The sequence below is a fragment of the Phycodurus eques genome, chromosome 5 (genome assembly GCF_024500275.1).
Source record: "Phycodurus eques isolate BA_2022a chromosome 5, UOR_Pequ_1.1, whole genome shotgun sequence".
In the NCBI taxonomy this organism is placed as follows: Eukaryota; Metazoa; Chordata; class Actinopteri; order Syngnathiformes; family Syngnathidae; genus Phycodurus; species Phycodurus eques.
The window spans coordinates 15,019,797-15,037,859 of record NC_084529.1 but is presented as its reverse complement, the minus strand read 5'-3'; the positions used below and the strand labels follow the sequence as shown (position 1 = coordinate 15,037,859).

General features: G+C 43.6%; 1 protein-coding gene across 3 annotated transcripts in view; it reads left to right on the top strand.

Annotated features, from left to right (window-relative positions):
• The first annotated feature begins 305 nt into the window (after positions 1-305).
• LOC133403106 (transcription factor Maf-like) overlaps positions 306-18,063 on the top strand; it is a 64,607-nt gene continuing 46,849 nt past the window's right edge. For 2 of the 3 annotated variants that reach the window (XR_009768606.1, XM_061677658.1), the window contains exons 1-2: positions 306-1,434; positions 7,842-7,911. Coding sequence is in view for 2 of the 3 variants with exons in the window: in XM_061677658.1 (XP_061533642.1) it covers positions 401-1,434; positions 7,842-7,869 (1,062 nt within the window). In the remaining variant the exon portion in view is untranslated. Of the gene's footprint in view, positions 1,435-5,501; positions 5,564-7,841; positions 7,912-18,063 lie in introns of those variants that run through there. The other variant, XM_061677657.1, reaches the window with a different exon arrangement.

Here is an 18,063-nt window from a genome sequence, read left to right as displayed (position 1 = left end):
AAGGAGCCATGAAGTGTTAAATGGCAGAAAGAGGCAGAGCGGCGCTCACACTCACGCACGCCGGGAGACAGGCAGGGAACGCCGCTGCTACTCCACTGCGTCACACCGAAGGGGAACACATTCAAAAAAAATTATATATATATATATATATATATATATATATATTTATATATACTACAACAACAGAAACAAAAAAAAAACCTCACCCAAACTTCTTTCCCGAAGCGAATCAGTGCGAGGAGCACTGTATCTTCTGTTTTTATGTTTTTATTTTCAAAAATTTTGAACATTTCCTCCGCTTGAAGTAAAAAAAGAAATCAAGCTGGCTCAGTGCGTGTCTCAACAGCCCACTTTGACAGGCGCTCCTCACCCCCTTTGGAGGACTGTCAACAGCAAGAGGATGGCATCAGAGCTGGCAATGAGCAACTCCGACCTGCCCACCAGTCCCCTGGCCATGGAATATGTTAATGACTTCGATCTGATGAAGTTTGAAGTGAAAAAGGAGCCGCTGGAGCCCGATCGCAGCATCAGCCAGTGCAGCCGCCTGGTCGCCGGGGGATCCCTGTCTTCCACCCCGATGAGCACGCCCTGCAGCTCGGTTCCCCCCTCTCCAAGCTTCTCGGCGCCCAGTCCGGGATCAGGGAGCGAGCAGAAGGCGCACTTGGAGGATTTCTACTGGATGACCGGCTACCAACAGCAGCTCAACCCCGAGGCTCTGGGCTTCAGCCCGGAGGACGCCGTAGAGGCGCTGATCAGCAGCAGCCACCCGCTCCAGAGCTTCGACGGCTATGCCAGGGGGCAGCAGTTCGCCGGGGGGGCGGCCCCGGCGGGCGCCATGGCCGGGGAGGAGATGGGCTCGGCGGCCGCCGTGGTGTCAGCGGTCATCGCTGCGGCCGCGGCGCAAACCGGCGCGCCCCACCACCATCACCACCACCACCACCACCACGCGGGGGCACACCACCCGTCCTCCGGGTCCCAGTCCGGCGGCGGAGGCGGCGGCGGCGGCGGCGGCGGCGGCGGCGGCGCAGGGGGCAACAACAACAACAACCACCACCACCACCACCATCCGCACCTGCGCCTGGACGATCGCTTCTCGGACGAGCAGCTGGTCACCATGTCGGTGCGGGAGCTCAACCGGCAGCTGCGCGGGGTCAGCAAGGAGGAGGTGATCCGTCTCAAGCAGAAGAGGAGGACGCTTAAGAACCGCGGCTATGCCCAGTCGTGCCGCTACAAGCGGGTGCAGCAGCGGCACGTCCTGGAGGGCGAGAAGACGCAGCTGATCCAACAGGTGGACCACCTCAAGCAGGAGATCTCCCGGCTGGCCAGGGAGAGGGACGCCTACAAGGAGAAGTACGAGAAGCTCATCACCACCGGCTTCAGAGAAAACGGGGGCTCCGGCAGCGACCACAACCCCTCGTCCCCGGAGTTTTTCATGTGAGTCCCCGCCTAAAACTCCACTCGAGCGAACTCAACCAAAACTTGTTGTTGTTGTTGTTGTTTTACATTTGCGCGCAACATAACGACAGCTCGAGCCGTCAAAAAGAAAGATGTTTGCGTTTCTGGGTGACAATGACGAGTTGGCGGACTTTGGAGTTCGGCTTTTGCATCGATAACTCTCAAGCTTGTCATGTTTTCCGTGTTTCAATGATTCCTCGTCGCTTCTCGTTGGCTCACTTTCGTCACGCGCAATGCCAGCAATTCATTTTCCTGTTTTGTGTGCGTTCTGACTGCTTTATGTTGTTATTTTCAGAGCCCCCCCCCCCCCTTCCCCCTTGTGAAAACATCCAAACTAAAACTGCACAAGTTTGGATCATTTTTGTCAAGGAAAACCCCCCCAAAAAATACAAAAAAAAAAGAGAAACGACTGTGAAGCCACGCATGCTGGTCATGTTTCCTTTCTCTCTTTTTTATTTGTGTGTATGTTATTTTCCGTTTTTTCTTTTGACTGCTTTGCTCAGCCTCATCGCCTTTAACGGGATCTGGACCACATCCACGCGTCACTTGGACCTTGACACACTTTCACGCGTCCTTTTTGGAGCCCACTCACGTCGGCGTGACAGTGAAATAAATCAACTGGTGTATTCGGGATTCACCGACAGACTATTTTAATTCATCCTGACTAATGACGCACAAACGCAATTGGCCATTACGTCAACAAGTGGGCCAAATTGTCGCCTAAAAACGACCTCTTCAGTGTTTTGCACTTTGGAGGACTCGACGCAGAGCCCTGTATGGGTCGTGCACGCTAAATCAACTGTTTGGAAAATCTATGACGTTCTCCCAGTGTTAAGCATCATGTAGCAGCCAATGTGAATCTTGGATAAATACACAATACAGCAATAAACATGAAAAAAACATGCTTTCTTCTGACAGTGTTTTCTTTCTTATTGGAGTGTTTTCGATTACGCACGGTCTGTTCGTGACTCTCCGCTTGTGTGTCGACCAGAGCACAAACCTGTTTTGTGTTGTGTGACTTTGCTTCCGCCTGAAGAGGAAAACAACAACAACAAAAATATGTCAGTTATACGAGCATAGATTGGAAATAAATGTCTACTCGAAGTGGAAGGACAATGCACATTTTACGCACTGATATAACTCGGCAAACATTGAGATCCCGAATGTCTATTTTATTTTCGAGCCCATAGTGTATTATCATTAAGAGGTTAATGTGACTATTCATTCTTGGAAAATGTTTTTTTTCTTTCCTACATGATAAAAGTGGTGGCCTTCACCTGTTGCGCAAAGCAGTTATCAAAAATGTAATACTTTAAATAACGTACTGCGAAGGCCAGATGTGAGCGTTGTGTGCAACGGAGCTCGTCAATGATTAAGTTTTGAGTAAACTTGCACTTTTTCACTTGACACGCGTCCACTTGTTGGATTCGCTATGTACAAAAACAAACAAAAAACAAAAACAAAAGGAAAAAGACTCACGAAAAAAAAAATCAATTTAATGTAGATTCAATATAAATAAAAAAACGTGCTTAAATGGAATCACGGCTAGTGAGGAAAATGAAACATGTTCCAACATTTTAAACAATTAACCTGCAGATATGGATGTGAAACTAATATTTTATAGCAATTCTGAAATGGCAGATATGGCATGATAATATTACAGTTTCACTGTTTGAAGACAATCTGCCACTTTTACCTTAGTGTAAAACTCTCCAATTTAAGTAGACTAAAATAAAAAAAAATTAAATAAATAAAAAAAACACGCACACTGAAGGGCCACATGAGGCGTTCAAAGTCCTTCAGGCCGACTGGCTTCCTGCAGACGTGCATGGCTTAAAAGAACAAAGCTACTGTGCAAGGTCACCATGCATGCAGCACATGCAGTGTTTATGTGTGTGTGTGCACGTGCCCGCGCGCGTCCACGTGTGTGTGCGCGCGCACACAATGAGAGTGCCTTTATTGGTTCTTCTTCAAATGTGTGCGTTTCTTATGGAAACTTTGCATCGTGGTCAAGTGTTTGAATGCTGCAGCTGGTGCATAGTCAGCTCTCATTGTGCGCAAACAAACACACACGCGCGCACACACACACACACACTGTGACCTGCCACCTGGCTCTCTGTGGTCCCGAGTGAGTTGATGGTTTCGTATAACCCGGATGATGATTTTGTGTGTAGCTTGGCCGGCTGATTTGCTGCTCTTTCCTCGTGATAAACGAGCCGAGGAATGTTCTGGAGAAGCCTTTCAGTGTGTGTGTGTGTGTGTGTGTGTGTGTGTGTGTGCATCCACTAATTTATGGCCTTCCTATCTGATGAGGTCAATATAGCCTTCTACTTAATTACAACCCAGAACTGGACATTCCTGTACAGCTGCCCTGCATCCATTGTTTCCGAAAGTGCAACATTGCTGATTATGGTGTGTGGAAAATCTGTTTATGTGTTGTGTGTCTCTGTGTGTGCACGTTCTGGGCAAGTTTAACTTCCCGTGTTGAAGAAGCAGCAAGTGGGCACAGGAAAACAACATTTGAGCGTTTCCTGTCCCGTTTGAAAGACGCACGTTGCACATACGTAGGCCACATTATTAATTCTCCGCCTCGCTACGTATTGACTCGTCACTCACTTCAGAGTCTCGCCCTGTGATGAAGTTATTTAAGATAATGTAGTTGTCCCCTTGTCACGGTATTGGGGCCGTGCACTTTTACGGTCAACTGTGGGAAATCGCTTTGAAATGTTATCAGTATTGACATGCGAATCATGGCGACGTAGCTCACTTTCATGCCTCGGAATTAGCATCAACAAAAGGGAGCTAAGTGCATTAAATCTATGGGACGAAGTCATTTGATCATGACATTGTGGAGCTTGTTCTGTACTTTGGTTATGTCAGACCCCCAAAAACAAAAACAAACAAACAAACAAAAAGGAAGGTGTAATAAAATGTCGAGATGGAGAAAAGCCAGCGTGTTGTCCTCTATAGTGGAAAGTGTTTTGCATTACCCGAGCAAATCATATTCTTCTTTAATTTGCAGCCCGACGTCTCGTTCGTGTTCTGGGAAAGACAAGCGTACGCTCGATACATTTCCAATCTCCTCCGACTGATCTGCATCTGCATCACTCGGCACAATAAACATTTACATTTAAAGCGATTTAAATGGCTGGCATTCACGCCGCGTCCCTCGCGGGCACCTGCACTGACAGACTGGCTCGCCCTGACTTATGTAACTTGGAATTCAATTTGTCCTGTCATCTTCAGAAGTGTGTGTGTGTGTGTGTGTGTGAGTGTGAGGTATTGTGAAGGTCTGAATCCAATCCAAATGATCACTCCCGCTCGGCAGCCACAACATAAGGTAGACCTGCAAGATCCACAACATGAACTGTCACCAGAAGTCGTCAGTTTCTAGGGGAACTCTTTTAGTAATGTGGCGCAATATTATGATATAATAGTCTTTCCAACGATAACGGTACCGCTCCGTTTTTATTGAGATCGACTCGTGAGACTTTATCATTGGATTTTTAGTTTGCAGTGGTCCACTACTCCACTGGATCATCGCAAGAACCTTTTCCAATGTTTTGAGTCTCGTGTAGCTAAAAAGGATAACCGAACCAATTGAAAACCAGCTCTAAGTATGGTACAGTACAGTTGTACACAACCAATGCAATCAGAATCAGAATCCTCTTTATTTGCCAAGTATGTAAAAAACACAAGCACTTTGTCGTTAATTAGTAGTTCGTTGCAATAATCAACTTTTAACAGTGCATCTCAATCAAAAACACTGAACATTATTTTCTTTGTAAAGGTGGACTTTTTAGGTAAAAATCTTGTTTTGGGCCTTACACCTCGTAAGTCAAGCCGTCTGTCTCTAATTGGTTGTTTTTCTCGGGCGTGGTGGTTTCTTGTATATCAAACTAGAGGCACAAGATAAGGCCAGAAGTGGCTGATTTTTTTTCTCACAGATCATGTTTTACTATTAATTTATATATGGAATATTTTAACAAATATGCTATAAATGTGATTTTTTTTCCCCCCTTCCCAAACACTATATATGCTTGCAGATGCCGAGTTTGCATCCGAAAGGTGGAACATTCAGCTAATTAAGGATTCAATGACTCCCGATGTCTCCTTTGCGGCTTTTAACAGCCACGGACGGAGTCCGCTGCGCGTTTTGTTTGACGGCGTGCGGTGAACACGAAGCGAGGAGGAGGCGTGCGTCACGCAAATGCAGTCGGTGCGCGCGCACACACGCTTGCGGAGCTGCAGGCGAGACCGGCGTGGTGCGCGTTTGTTGCTGCATCTCAATGAAGCGAGCGAGCGGCCACTCACACGCTCTGCCAGTCAAACAGACATTGATCTCGAAAGCAAAGCAAGGTGACCCGCCATGTTGTGCCCAGCCTCTGAACTCTCCCTCACCCTCCCCTTCTCTCTCTCTCTCTCTCTCTCTCTCTCTCTCTCTCTCTCTCTCTCTCGTGAATTTGCACCTGGGAAAGGCCTTGACCCCACACGCTGCTGCCATGTAGCATGTGGGCCCCGCGCCCTACCTGTCAATCCGTGTGTGTGCGTGTGTTGCAATTTATTTGGACGAAGTACACACATGCAGAGCAGGCGGACATGTGCGGTAGCAAGAACGTTCATGGCACACGCTTCTGTGCAACGCAGTCTCACGGGAATGTACGCGAAAATTGTGAAAAGTTAAGATTACTTCTTAATTTTGCAGATAGATAAGACTTGATTCATCTTCAATTTGGAAAGCAATGATCAACATGAGCATCACAGCGACTAACGAGCAGTCATTCACTCCATGAAAGTATATATTTTTTTCAAAACAACTTTCCAAATATTCCACAAAGATAGTGGAGAAGCAGCTCTAAAAACAAACTTCTTTCTGGAGCAGTTTTTGACTAGTAGCACATTTCTATGAAATTCTAATAATGTGTGTAAATCCTGGAATTATGTCATCATGAATTGCTGTCAAAAATATATACTCATTGTGCAAATGTAGCATCAGTTGACTGTACTTATGACTTGCCATATACCTACAAGCAACATTTTTGTCTGCTAATCTTTTTAAATCGGATTTCAATTTCTTTCCCTCATCAATGCTACATTTTCAGATTACCATGACCTGGATGACTGAGAATCTACACAAACAAAGAAAAAACACACTTTATCGCAAGCACATTGGTATTATTTTATTAATATTGTGACAGTAAATGAAAAATGACTTAGGGAATCAGGCGAACGATAGCTTGTTAAATTTGTGAATATATATATTTATTTCCCCATCAATCTACCCATCTTGAAGTTAGTGGAATTACTTCCTTAATAATAAAGATAAACCAGAAAATATTTTCACGGTACCCCCCTAATATTGTTCATGTTCTACTAATTAATTCTGTAAGAAATTCTGCTAAATTCTTTTGAAATTTTTCTGCCGGTACGACTTGATTCTCTGTGGTTTTAATCCAGTCATACATATTGACCGTCGTCAAGCGCAGCCAAACGGGTCGCAGTCCGTTTGGCCCGGTGTTGAGTCGGATTACGGAGACGTGAATGGTTCGCATTGTTAGATTGAGAGAGAGTCTGCTTTAATCTGCTGTGTCCCTCTTTAGCCTCGTTTCTCCCCACAAGAAGCGCGGCCGAGTTGTTATTTTTTTAGGAAGAAGATTTATGACTTCAGTTCTTCTGGACTGTCTTTTGAATGGCACTTGTCTCTTAATACTAATGTTAAATGTACACGAGTCTTGTAATCTGGATGATTTGTGCATTTAATGTCTTTTCATGTAAATTCATGGAGGCACATTCAGTCAACAAAACGAAGAGAATGTGTATCGTAACATTTATTCATTTCATTCATCTTCCGTTCCGCTTATCGTCACTAGGGTCGCGGGCGTGCTGGAGCCGATCCCAGCTATCTTCGGGCGAGAGGCGGGGTACACCCTGAACTGGTCGCCAGCCAATCGCAGGGCACATAGAAACAAACAACCATTCGCACTCACATTCACACATACGGGCAATTTAGAATCTTCAATCAAACTACCACGCATATTTTTGGGTGGTGGGAGGAAACCGGAATATCCGGAGAAAACCCACGCAGACATGGGGAGAACATGCAAACTCCACACAGGCGGGGCCGGGATTCGAACCCCAGTCCTCAGAACTGTGAGGCAGATGTGCTAACCAGTCGTCCGCCGTATCGTAACATACCAAATACATTTTAAAGATGAAAGATGATTCTCAGCACGGTTCCGGTTTGTACCGCTTAACGTTTTGTGCCATCGTTTTGAATTATTAACACATTGAGTCAGTTAAAATGTTTCCCATATATTTGATCAGAAATGTGATGAGTATTTTCTGTTTTTTAATCCAGTTTCCTCGTCTGTTTTTTTACATTGCAGGACGTCGAGAAAATTCCTCCATCTGTGATCGAGAATTTGGACTTCAACGTCCCGTCACCCTCAGTCAGAGGTAACCTGCGTCTTTAGCACAAATACTTTAAACTACTACTACTTCCGAAGGTTCCGAAATAATTCGGACAGGAAAGATTTAGTGAAATAAATCTGTGTAAAAAATGAGGAAGTGTCAGACAAGATTTTTTTGCGGACAAAGAACTTATGCGCGTGCCCATTTATTTCCGTGCAGATTTTTGACAGCCGACTCCCCGAGGAGCTTTTTAAGATTAGATGCATTTGATATTTATCTCCGTGGACGACCGCACCCCTTCCTCTCTCTCCCTCGCTCACTGACAAAAACGTGCTTGATTGACAGGAGGGAGTCTGACGAGGCCTGAAAACCTTTCACTTCATGCGCTGACCCCGTGAACCTCCTTCACCCCACTCCGCTCCCTCCGAGGAGCCAGACGCTGTGCGAGTATTTCTGACTTTATTTATAGTTCACATCCGACAGACACGGCAGATGGGAGTGGATGAGAGACTCCAGCATAAACATACTGATTTTTCATCAAATGTTAGAGACCACACTTATGACAAGGAAAAAAAATCGCCGCACTTGCGCTTACTGCTCTGTGTCGTGTACTTGAGATGACCAACACAGCACACGCTTAACGATGTTTGTTCTAGTTCCAGTAGGAGAAGAAGAAATAGAAGAAGCTAGTTGGCTAACTGTTTGCTTATCTGCTAATTACATTGCGGTGGCAAATTCTCTTCGTCATTTTTCGAGCTTCAGGTTGCCTCCTGATTGGTTATCGCTCTTTATCGCCACACAATCACTGAGTTTGTGGTTTGGCCAAAATAATTACGATCCCTAACATTAAGTGTTAGGGATCGTAATTATTCAACAGCATTTGCGATTGATGGCCTGACCTCACACTTCAAGATAATCTTACAGCGATATATAAAAAAATGTCCTTTGCTGATTTGAAATGCAAGAGAGAAAATGCAAATATTCTGCCCGATTGTCGGTATGTTTGTCTTCCGCTAAAGGATTTGCCATCTTTATTGTTGAACAAGTTTAACATTTACGATTGTTGGCTTTGATCGTTTTCCATAAAGATCACGGAGGAAATATCACTCTTAACAGACGTCACATCATAGGATGTTCGCCCAGGATACTCTTTCAGAGACAACTGAGAATCTTTTGCAGACTTTGAAAGAAGGGATGAAACATTTTCAATATTTTTGGTACGTTTGTTCCCTGCTTAAGGGTTTACCATCATAAATATTAAACAGTTTAACATTTATGTGTTGTTGGCACTTACCGTGACTCTTAACACACTCCATACCTCAGGTTAATCGCCCAGGGTAGTCTTTCAGAGAAATCTGGCCGTTGCTAACTTTGATCGAAAGGAAGGGAAAATGTCCAAATTTGGCCCGATGGTCAGTTTGTGTGTACCCTACTGAAAGATTTGTCATCGTAAATATTGAAGAGGTTCAACAATTACGATTGTCGGCCCTGACCGTCACTCATTACAGACCCCGCACCTCAGGATAAAAGCTCAGGATAATCTTTCAGAGACATCCGAGAATCTGTCTGTTGCTGACTTTGATTGAAAGGCAAGAAAAATGTGCAAATTTGGCCCGATTGTCGGTAAGTGTGTTTAAGCAAAAGAACGAGGCATAAGCTTGATAGGCATAAAGTCTTCATAAATGATTACGTGGTACAGGGGCCAAGGAAGTACCCATTCAATGTTGGTACAAATCTGAATCAAGGTTGCTTTTTTCTTCTTCTTTTTTTTCTTTCTTTGAGGCATTTGAATGTGTATTACCAGCACACTGTGGAACAGCATCGCCCGGCATGTTTTGCTATTTCAATTGAACGAGTCAGACAGACGCACTTAGTATTGTTCGGCCTTGGCGGTGAAACCGAAGAGAGGTTGCGGGAGTACTCGGGTCACTCTGGATTGGAATACGGACACGTTTACGCGGGGAGGACAGGAGGCGGACAGACAGACCAGCAGGGAAACCAGAGGCAGGCGGTGACCTTCTGTGCTGCTGGAAGATCGAAGGTTTTATCTAAATGCCTGGTCAATGTGCTGGACGCGGCGGAGGTATCAGCCTCGCAGCCGGCCGACTCATCAGCAGCACTGTAATACAACTCTGACTCGAAACCCCAGCGTGCGCACACACAAACGCACTCAGTGGACACATCAGGTTTTACAGTTCAGCTGAGAGGCTGGATCTAGGAAATTACAAGATCAGCACAAGCTAAGTTTACAGTGCAGCAGGACGAACACTTGGCTGTTTGCTCTTTTCTTTTGCAGGCGAACATTAAATACTTTGTCATTCTCAAAATGTTTTGGTGCCTGAAGATTAAAGACGCGGTGTATCAAGGTCAGCTGAGATTGACTCCGATTACCCGTGGCATTAATGAGGACAAATGCTTTAGAAAATGGATTTATAAATACATTTTTCATCGATGTCGGACATTTCATTGATGTCGGGCAGAAATCCTCCCATCTCCAAATGACTACTATTCAAGGAATTAAAAAACAAACAAAAACAAAAAAAACGGCATCTTGCTGTCATATACTGTTCCAAACCAAAATCATCAAAACACCTCCTCATAATCATGTTCAATCGCTACTTTCTATCCATAATTAGCTAAAAACAAAAAACAAAAAAACGCAAATTAATTACGCTGCCATTGATTAGAAGTTATGGACGCATCACATCACTGCCACCAGCTGTGACGGTCAAAGTCTGTGCTCACTTTATTAAACTTTAATATTTCACAAAAGCTAACGACTGTGGGTATGTCATCTTCCAAAACTTGTTTTAAAAAATCTTAGAGCCATGAATGATGCAATAAATAAAGCAATGATCTGAGTAAGCTAAACACAATCTTACCTTGGTGGCTGACTTGTTTCTTCTTAGCAGAAGCATTACAGCACTTCATTTTAAACAAAACAAGCCTACTCAAATGTATCTAACAGATTTTCACTCTTTTTAGTCCCCCAAAAAATCTACGGACTTTCAAAATGGAGGCAGTGCAATTCCGCGAAGCTTCCGCAGAGTTAAGAGGTGGAGCTATACGACGCTTGTCAGACAGTTGAAGTGGCCAAGAGCGTTAATAGAGTTGCCCTCAAGCTATTTTCAACACCTTGGATTATTTAATAATTTGTAAAAATTACCACCACGTGGGAACTGAACATTAGTCTTGATTTGTTAAAAAAATAAAATAAAAAATACACATTTGAGGCGGCACGGTGGCGGACTGGTTAGAGCGTCAGCCTCACAGTTCTGAGGACCCGGGTTCAATCCCCGGCCCCGCCTGTGAGGAGTTTGCATGTTGCCTGCATGGGTTTTCTCCGGGCACTCCGGTTTCCTCCCACATCCCAAAAACATGCAGTAATTGGAGACTCTAAATTGCCCATAGGTGTGACTGTGAGTGCGAATGGTTGTTTGTTTGTATGTGCCCTGCGATTGGCTGGCAACCAGTTCAGGGTGTACCCCGCCTCCTGCCCGATGACAGCTGGGATAGGCTCCAGCACGACCGCGACCCGAGTGAGGAGAAGCGGCTCAGAAAATGGATGGATACCCAATTGAGGATATTTGGACATAATAGGTTTCTCCCCGACAGCAACAGTATACAGTATCAGTGATACAGAGAGACCATATCGGATTTTTATGTTTTAAAAAGATTAAAACTTATTAAATCACACCTAAACTTATTAAAATGCACCTTTTTAACACATTGTAAATGTATGTAAAAATATTTGCAAGCATAAAATGTATAGAAAATACTTACTGGAGTGTATGTGTGCATGCATGGGCTTCTAAGAGGCTTTGCATGTGGGGGGGTGCATGCATGGGCTTCTAAGAGGCTTTGCATGTGATGTTGGCGGATCTGCGTGAGTGTCTGGGTGAGAGCTGTGGCCGACAGCAGCTTCTGCGTGAGTGTACTCGTTGTGTTTTACTGTTGTTGTTTTTTTGACATTCAGTAAACATCTAAAAAAGTGCATCGGCAACTGTTACGCTCCTTTCCCATTTTCCCGCAAGCTGCAAGCCACCAGGCCTGTTTCCCCTTCTTCCAGTTCTATGAATGTTGCACTGCAGTTCTACACCACTGCAGTCATTTGAACATGAGAACATTCTACAGTATGTGAGAACATCATTAGAACATGATAACGTCATGTCATTATAACATTAGAACACCATGAACATTAGAACTAACCCTCACCCATTGGAACCGGAGGAAGCCGTGAAACCATGTCATTAGAACGTCAGACCGTCATGGCAATTGAACACCAAGAACATTAAAACTAACCCAAACTCATCTGAACACAAGTACATCATGTCATGAGGCCATGAAACATGAGGCCAACATGTCCTTCGAGCATTTTATCGTAGTCATGGCCGTTATGACCGTGAACCCATCTAAATGTAGAGTCATGGAAAAAATGATTGGACCACCTTTGTTTCTTCAGTTTCTTGTTCATTTTTAATGCCTGGGACAACTAAAGCTACTTACTGTACATTTGTTTGGACAAATAATGATGACAAGAAAAATAGCTAATAAGAGTTTAAGTTAATATGTCGCCATTTTCCTTTTTTTTTTTTTTTTTTAATATCACCAGCATCACTGGAAATACAATGAAGCTTAAGCACGTCAAATAGGACATCAAATGTTATGGAATCAGATGCATTTTTGTCGTGTTCATCGGGTAATATAACTTTAGTGGTACCAGACATTAAAATGAACAAGAAATTGAAGAAACAAAGTGTGGTCGAGTAATTTTTTTCCATAGCTGTGTGATTGTCTCATATTATTACTTTTGAAATCAGTAGCCAGTAAAAAATGGTTTGTTCAGCTATTGTACAACTTATTTTTAATGAGTGCTTGGTAACAAAAAAGCCTGATAATTTCTGAGTTTTATTGAAAGTGAAGACAAGTTGATATTTTTTATACTTTAGCAAAAAAACATTAAGTCGGCGCACTTCACTGGCCACATAAAATGATGTGGTGGGTTGGATCTGGCCCGCGGGCCATGAGTTTGACACCTGTGCTTTAGAACACGAATACATGATGCCATTAGAACATGACAACATGGAGTCAGCAGAAGAGGAGGCCATCATGACATTCTTGGACCATGAGAATGTACAGTCTGCCTTTAAATAATGAGATCATGTCACGAGTCCAATGACGAGAATAAGAACATATTTAAAAAACGAACATTATAAATGTGCCGGTGTACCAAATACAGCGAATATCGTACATAAACGCTGGTTCTGTTCCTTGCAGTGAAACTCTTAACACCCCGAAGTTAATCGTCATTAAGCCTGTTCTGTCTTGAGTGCTTGTTTGTGTTCAACATAAAACAGGGCATTTATTTAACCATCAGCAGATTTAAAGATACACACGCCAAACACAGAACTGTGTGTATAGATTTTAATCTTTTTTTTTTTCTTTTAAGTGTTTTATTTTTCTTCTATTGCTTTCTGCTTAATCTCAAAGCTACGCCCCGGAGTCACACCTCCAAACATCAGCTCCCCCTTTCAACTTATGTTAATATACAATCATCTCTCTGAGGTTTTCACTTGTTTGCCCGGATTGTGTTGTTTTATTCAAACGTAATTAGTTGTAAAGATGTTACCACCCTGTGTGTGTGTGTGTGTGTGTGTGTGTGTGCCTCTGAGCGACTGTTGTCCTCGGGTTGCGACTGGGTGCTCGCAGCGTGATTGAGTGAGGAAAGCAGTGCGATCTCATGTTTTCTTCACGTATGGCTTGCAGCGTTCAGCCTGCAGCCTTCCTGCCGCCTTCAGCACCCTCCTTCTTCTCCTCGCACTGCGAACACGCACTTTGTTCCCCTTGCATCACCGCGGAGGCTCCCGCTACTCTACTTAAGATTTTAAGAACCTGTGGATTCACCAATTCAGGGATTTGTTTCCTTTTTTTGTTTTTTGTTTAATTTTTTTTCATTTTTTTTCTCCCCATATTATTTAATTAAAAAAACATTAGTTTTTACTTTTTCGTTTTTTATTTAATTTAAAAAAAATTTTTTTATGGGGACCAATCCTGAAAATGCGTATTGGAGGTTTATCCTCGATTATTCAAGAATGTTGTTTTGTTCAACAAATATCTATCTATCTATCTATCTATCTATCTATCTATCTATCTATCTATCTATCTATCTATCTATCTATCTATCTATCTATCTATCTATCTATCTATCTATCTATCTATCTATCTATCCATACGGAAGATGAATGAATGAATGAATTCCCAGTGACAATGTGCTGCTCCTACAGACACAGAATATAATAATAATAATATTATAATAATAATACACGAAGCAGACGGTCACAATTAAGTGACACAGTAAGCTGAAATAATATTAGTCATTTTTGCAGAGAATATTATCGTGTGCTCTGTCTGCATATGTTGTATTATAATATAACTCGTTTAAAGGTTTGTAATTGCTGCGACATCCATGCTAAAACTAGCATTGCGAGTGTTCTGAGGAAGAAATTCAACTCATAAGTCAAGGCGCCAGTGTCTCTGTGCTTGTACATAAGCCGAGCGCACGAGTACTTTTGCCACCTCTGCGTCTAATCGAATTCCAACAGTGGCACGCTGCGGAGATGTTAACACGGCACAATGCTAACAGTCCTCGGGACGTGTTTCCTTCCGCAGCAGAAAATGAGCGCTAAGCTCACTCTGGCAACATGATTTATTCAAGGCACCAAACTGTGTCTTGTGTAGGCCCTGAAGGATCCTATTTTTATAGCCGTCAGCAGCAGCACTTCTCATACATACACATGCAGATTATGTATCACGGCGACGCCTTTGGGTGGACACAATGTGCGCGTTTCCTCGCACGTCTCGTCTTAACTGTCTCGCGTTGTCCGTCCGTCCCTGGCACCCCCCAACGTGGAAGCGCCGGCGACGAGCGTTAATGGCACATATTTCCCGGGCCCCGGCTGAAACGCGATGCATCGCCTCCTTGTTAGCTTGATAAATAACAGCGTTGCTGGAAAAGTGCTGAATTTTAGCTTTCGGCCTCTATTTTACGCCGGATGACATTAATTTTAAGTGGCGGGGGGGGAAGCAGTGAGCTAATACAGACAAATAAAGAAAGGAAAGAAAAAGAAAAGGCGCGTACAACGGCCGGAATGACTCTGCTGCGACCTGCTTGCACGCACGCTTCTTTACCCGGCCATAACCTACGCTCAGCGGCCACTGCATTAGGGCACGCTCTAATGCCAGATCCAAGTCAGTAAACAATATGATTTTTTGGTGTGCAGTGGCGTAGAGCTCATTGAGTCATACTGAAAACTACTTCTAACATTATTTAAGGTGTATGAAAACATCACAGTTTAAGCCATTTCAGCTCCGTAAAGGCTCCTGATACCACCTTCACGATCAACATTAATAATACAGTAGCTCACCAAAAACAACAGGTTTTATTTCTAAAAAAGTATATTAGATATGACTGTAAATCACTGGCCGGCACGGTGGACGACTGGTTAGCACATCCTCCTCACAGTTCTGAGGACCGGGGTTCAAATCCCAGCCCCGCCTGTGTGGCGTTTGCATGTTTTCCCCCGTGCCTGCTTGGGTTTTCTCCGGGCACTCTGGTTTCCTCCCACATCAAAAACAGGTGTGGTAGGTTGATTGAAAATTCTAAATTGCCCGTAGGTGTGAATGTGAGTGCAAATGGTTGTTTGTTTATATGTGCCCTGCGATTGGCTGGTGACCGGTTCAGGGTGTACCCCGCCTCCCGCCCAAAGATAGTTAGGATAGGCTCCAGCACGCCCGCGACCCTAGTGAGGAGAAGCGGTAAAGAAAATGGATGGATGTAAATCACGGCAGTTTGAACATTAACACTAAATATAGGAAAATATAAAATTATAAAAAAACAAGCAGTCCAAAACATGAAATGTATATGTAATACTGTACTTAACAAATGTACTGTACTGGTTTAAAAAATATATTTAAATCACTGTAACATTACGCACAGTTTGAACAATTAAATATAGAAAAATCCAAAATACATTTCCATCCATGGAAAGCCTATCCCAGCTGGCTTCGGGCGAAAGGCGGACTACACCCTGAACTGGTCGCCAGTCAGTCGCAGGGCACATATAGACACGGACAACCATTCACACTCACATTCACACCGTCACTGAGTGGGAACTGAACCCACGCTGCCTGCACCAAAGTCAGGAGAGTGTACCACGACACCATCAGTGACTAAAATCCAAAATATATATATTATTCAATAATGATTCAATCAAAATTGATTGGGCATAAAAGTTGAATTAAAAAATACCTAATATAAGTTTAAAAACAGATTTGTAAAGATTTAATGCAAATGTATTGTGCTAAAAAATAGTGAAATACAACTTAACTGTACTTGGGCAGTGATTCTTCCACACACCACTAGAGTGAGTCTGTGTGCTTCTAGTGGTACGCGTACCACACTTTGAGAACCACGATATTAGAGCTTTTGTATCCGATTTCATTCGATTGTGAAGCTTTACCTAGTGAGTACAAAACAAACTCTACTTGCGTTATTATGCATTTTTTGCATGCTACATTTGGTATACAGTACATCAAACAAGGCGTCATACATTTTTATAATTTAATATAAATATAATATAATTTTAAAAAATGTTTTATATTTGCAGTGCATCCTATTTTGCCAGTCATGGTTACCAGTAAATGTGTTCTTCGTCTTTATGTTTTTGTTGTGGGGATTTTGAGCTATTTTACGCAGGCAAACACACGTTGCAGAGGGTTAGTGTGTTATGCGTAGTGTGGTGTATAAAACAAGGTACAAATGAGGTGCATAAACAACATATTCGATTCACTTGCCATTACCAATACATAAAACGACATCGTAATCTGCGCTTTTGTATCCATCAAGCCGATTTCTCTCGTCCTTGCACGTCCCAAACGCACCCGTGCCCTCCAGATGTGACACCGGCAGTGCAGCAGTCTTTGCGGGGTTTTCATTTTCTGCCCGTATTTATCACACGCCGCCATTTGGCGGTCACGTGACCACGCGAACTGGTGCCGAGTGGCAATTAAGGCTGATAAATCACTCATTTACAGGAAGAGGAGGAGGATCGAGGAAACGAGGGAGGAGTGTGATAGCGAGGAAGGGAAAGATTAATGAACAGCTTGTAGTCCTTCACAGATATTTTATTTGTTCATTTACTTGAGGCCACGGCGTTATTGTGTGCGCGGGGGCCAGCGTGTCGACACACACACACACACACACACACACACACAAAGAGAAGGATGCAGGTAGTTGCTGTGCTTTACTGCCATTGTGACATGACTGCTTGTGCTTGTATGCACCTCCAAACGTATTAAAATACACTGAGACACTCGGCTGATGGATCTCCTCCGACTATAAACAGGAGAGTAAACACGGTCGCGTGCGGAGGAATTTAATTGCGCTATCCTTTATTTATTTTTTTTGTCAGCACCTTGTTGTCAGAGATGTTGTTCCATCCCTTTTTCTTTAAATTCCGAGGCTGGCATATGGCGTTGAGACTCTCAGCACGGTGATGGTGTAAGTTACATCCGAAAGTGTGTCTCAGCAGCCCTGCTGCATGTCGGTGCCCCATTGAGACTGCCCACTCGCTCGAAAAAGGCTGATTAAAGATTCATGACAAAAAGGAGGGGGGAATCAGTGCAGCCTTTTAATGACCGAGGAAGAAGACAGGTAGAGAGAGAGAGACGGGAGTGTTTTGTTTCACCTGCTCACAGGAAACCATTGAGAAGTTTCCACCTGCAATAGTCAGCACAGTGGGGCTCTAATGTTGACAAATTAAGGAAGGTGCATGCATAGCGACTTTTGACATCTTAACTGGTTTTAAAAATGTGAGCGACCCCGCACATGACTAAGTGGTGTACAATGAACCCCCATTTATTGCAAGGGAATATATTCCAGACCCACCCGCAATCGCTGAAAATCAGCAATATAGTAAGACCGATTGAACAACACTTCCACATGTTTTAAACACGGTCAAATGCAATAAAACACCATTTTTAAACATGTACTCAAACACACAAAAAATGTATGGAAAATACTTGTAGTGTCTGTGTGTTGGAGACATGCAGGTGCCTTTCAGAGGCGGGGCCTGCCGGGATGGCCCGTAATGTCACTGAGTCCGCGTGTGAGAGTGTCGGGACGTGAGATGTGGCCAA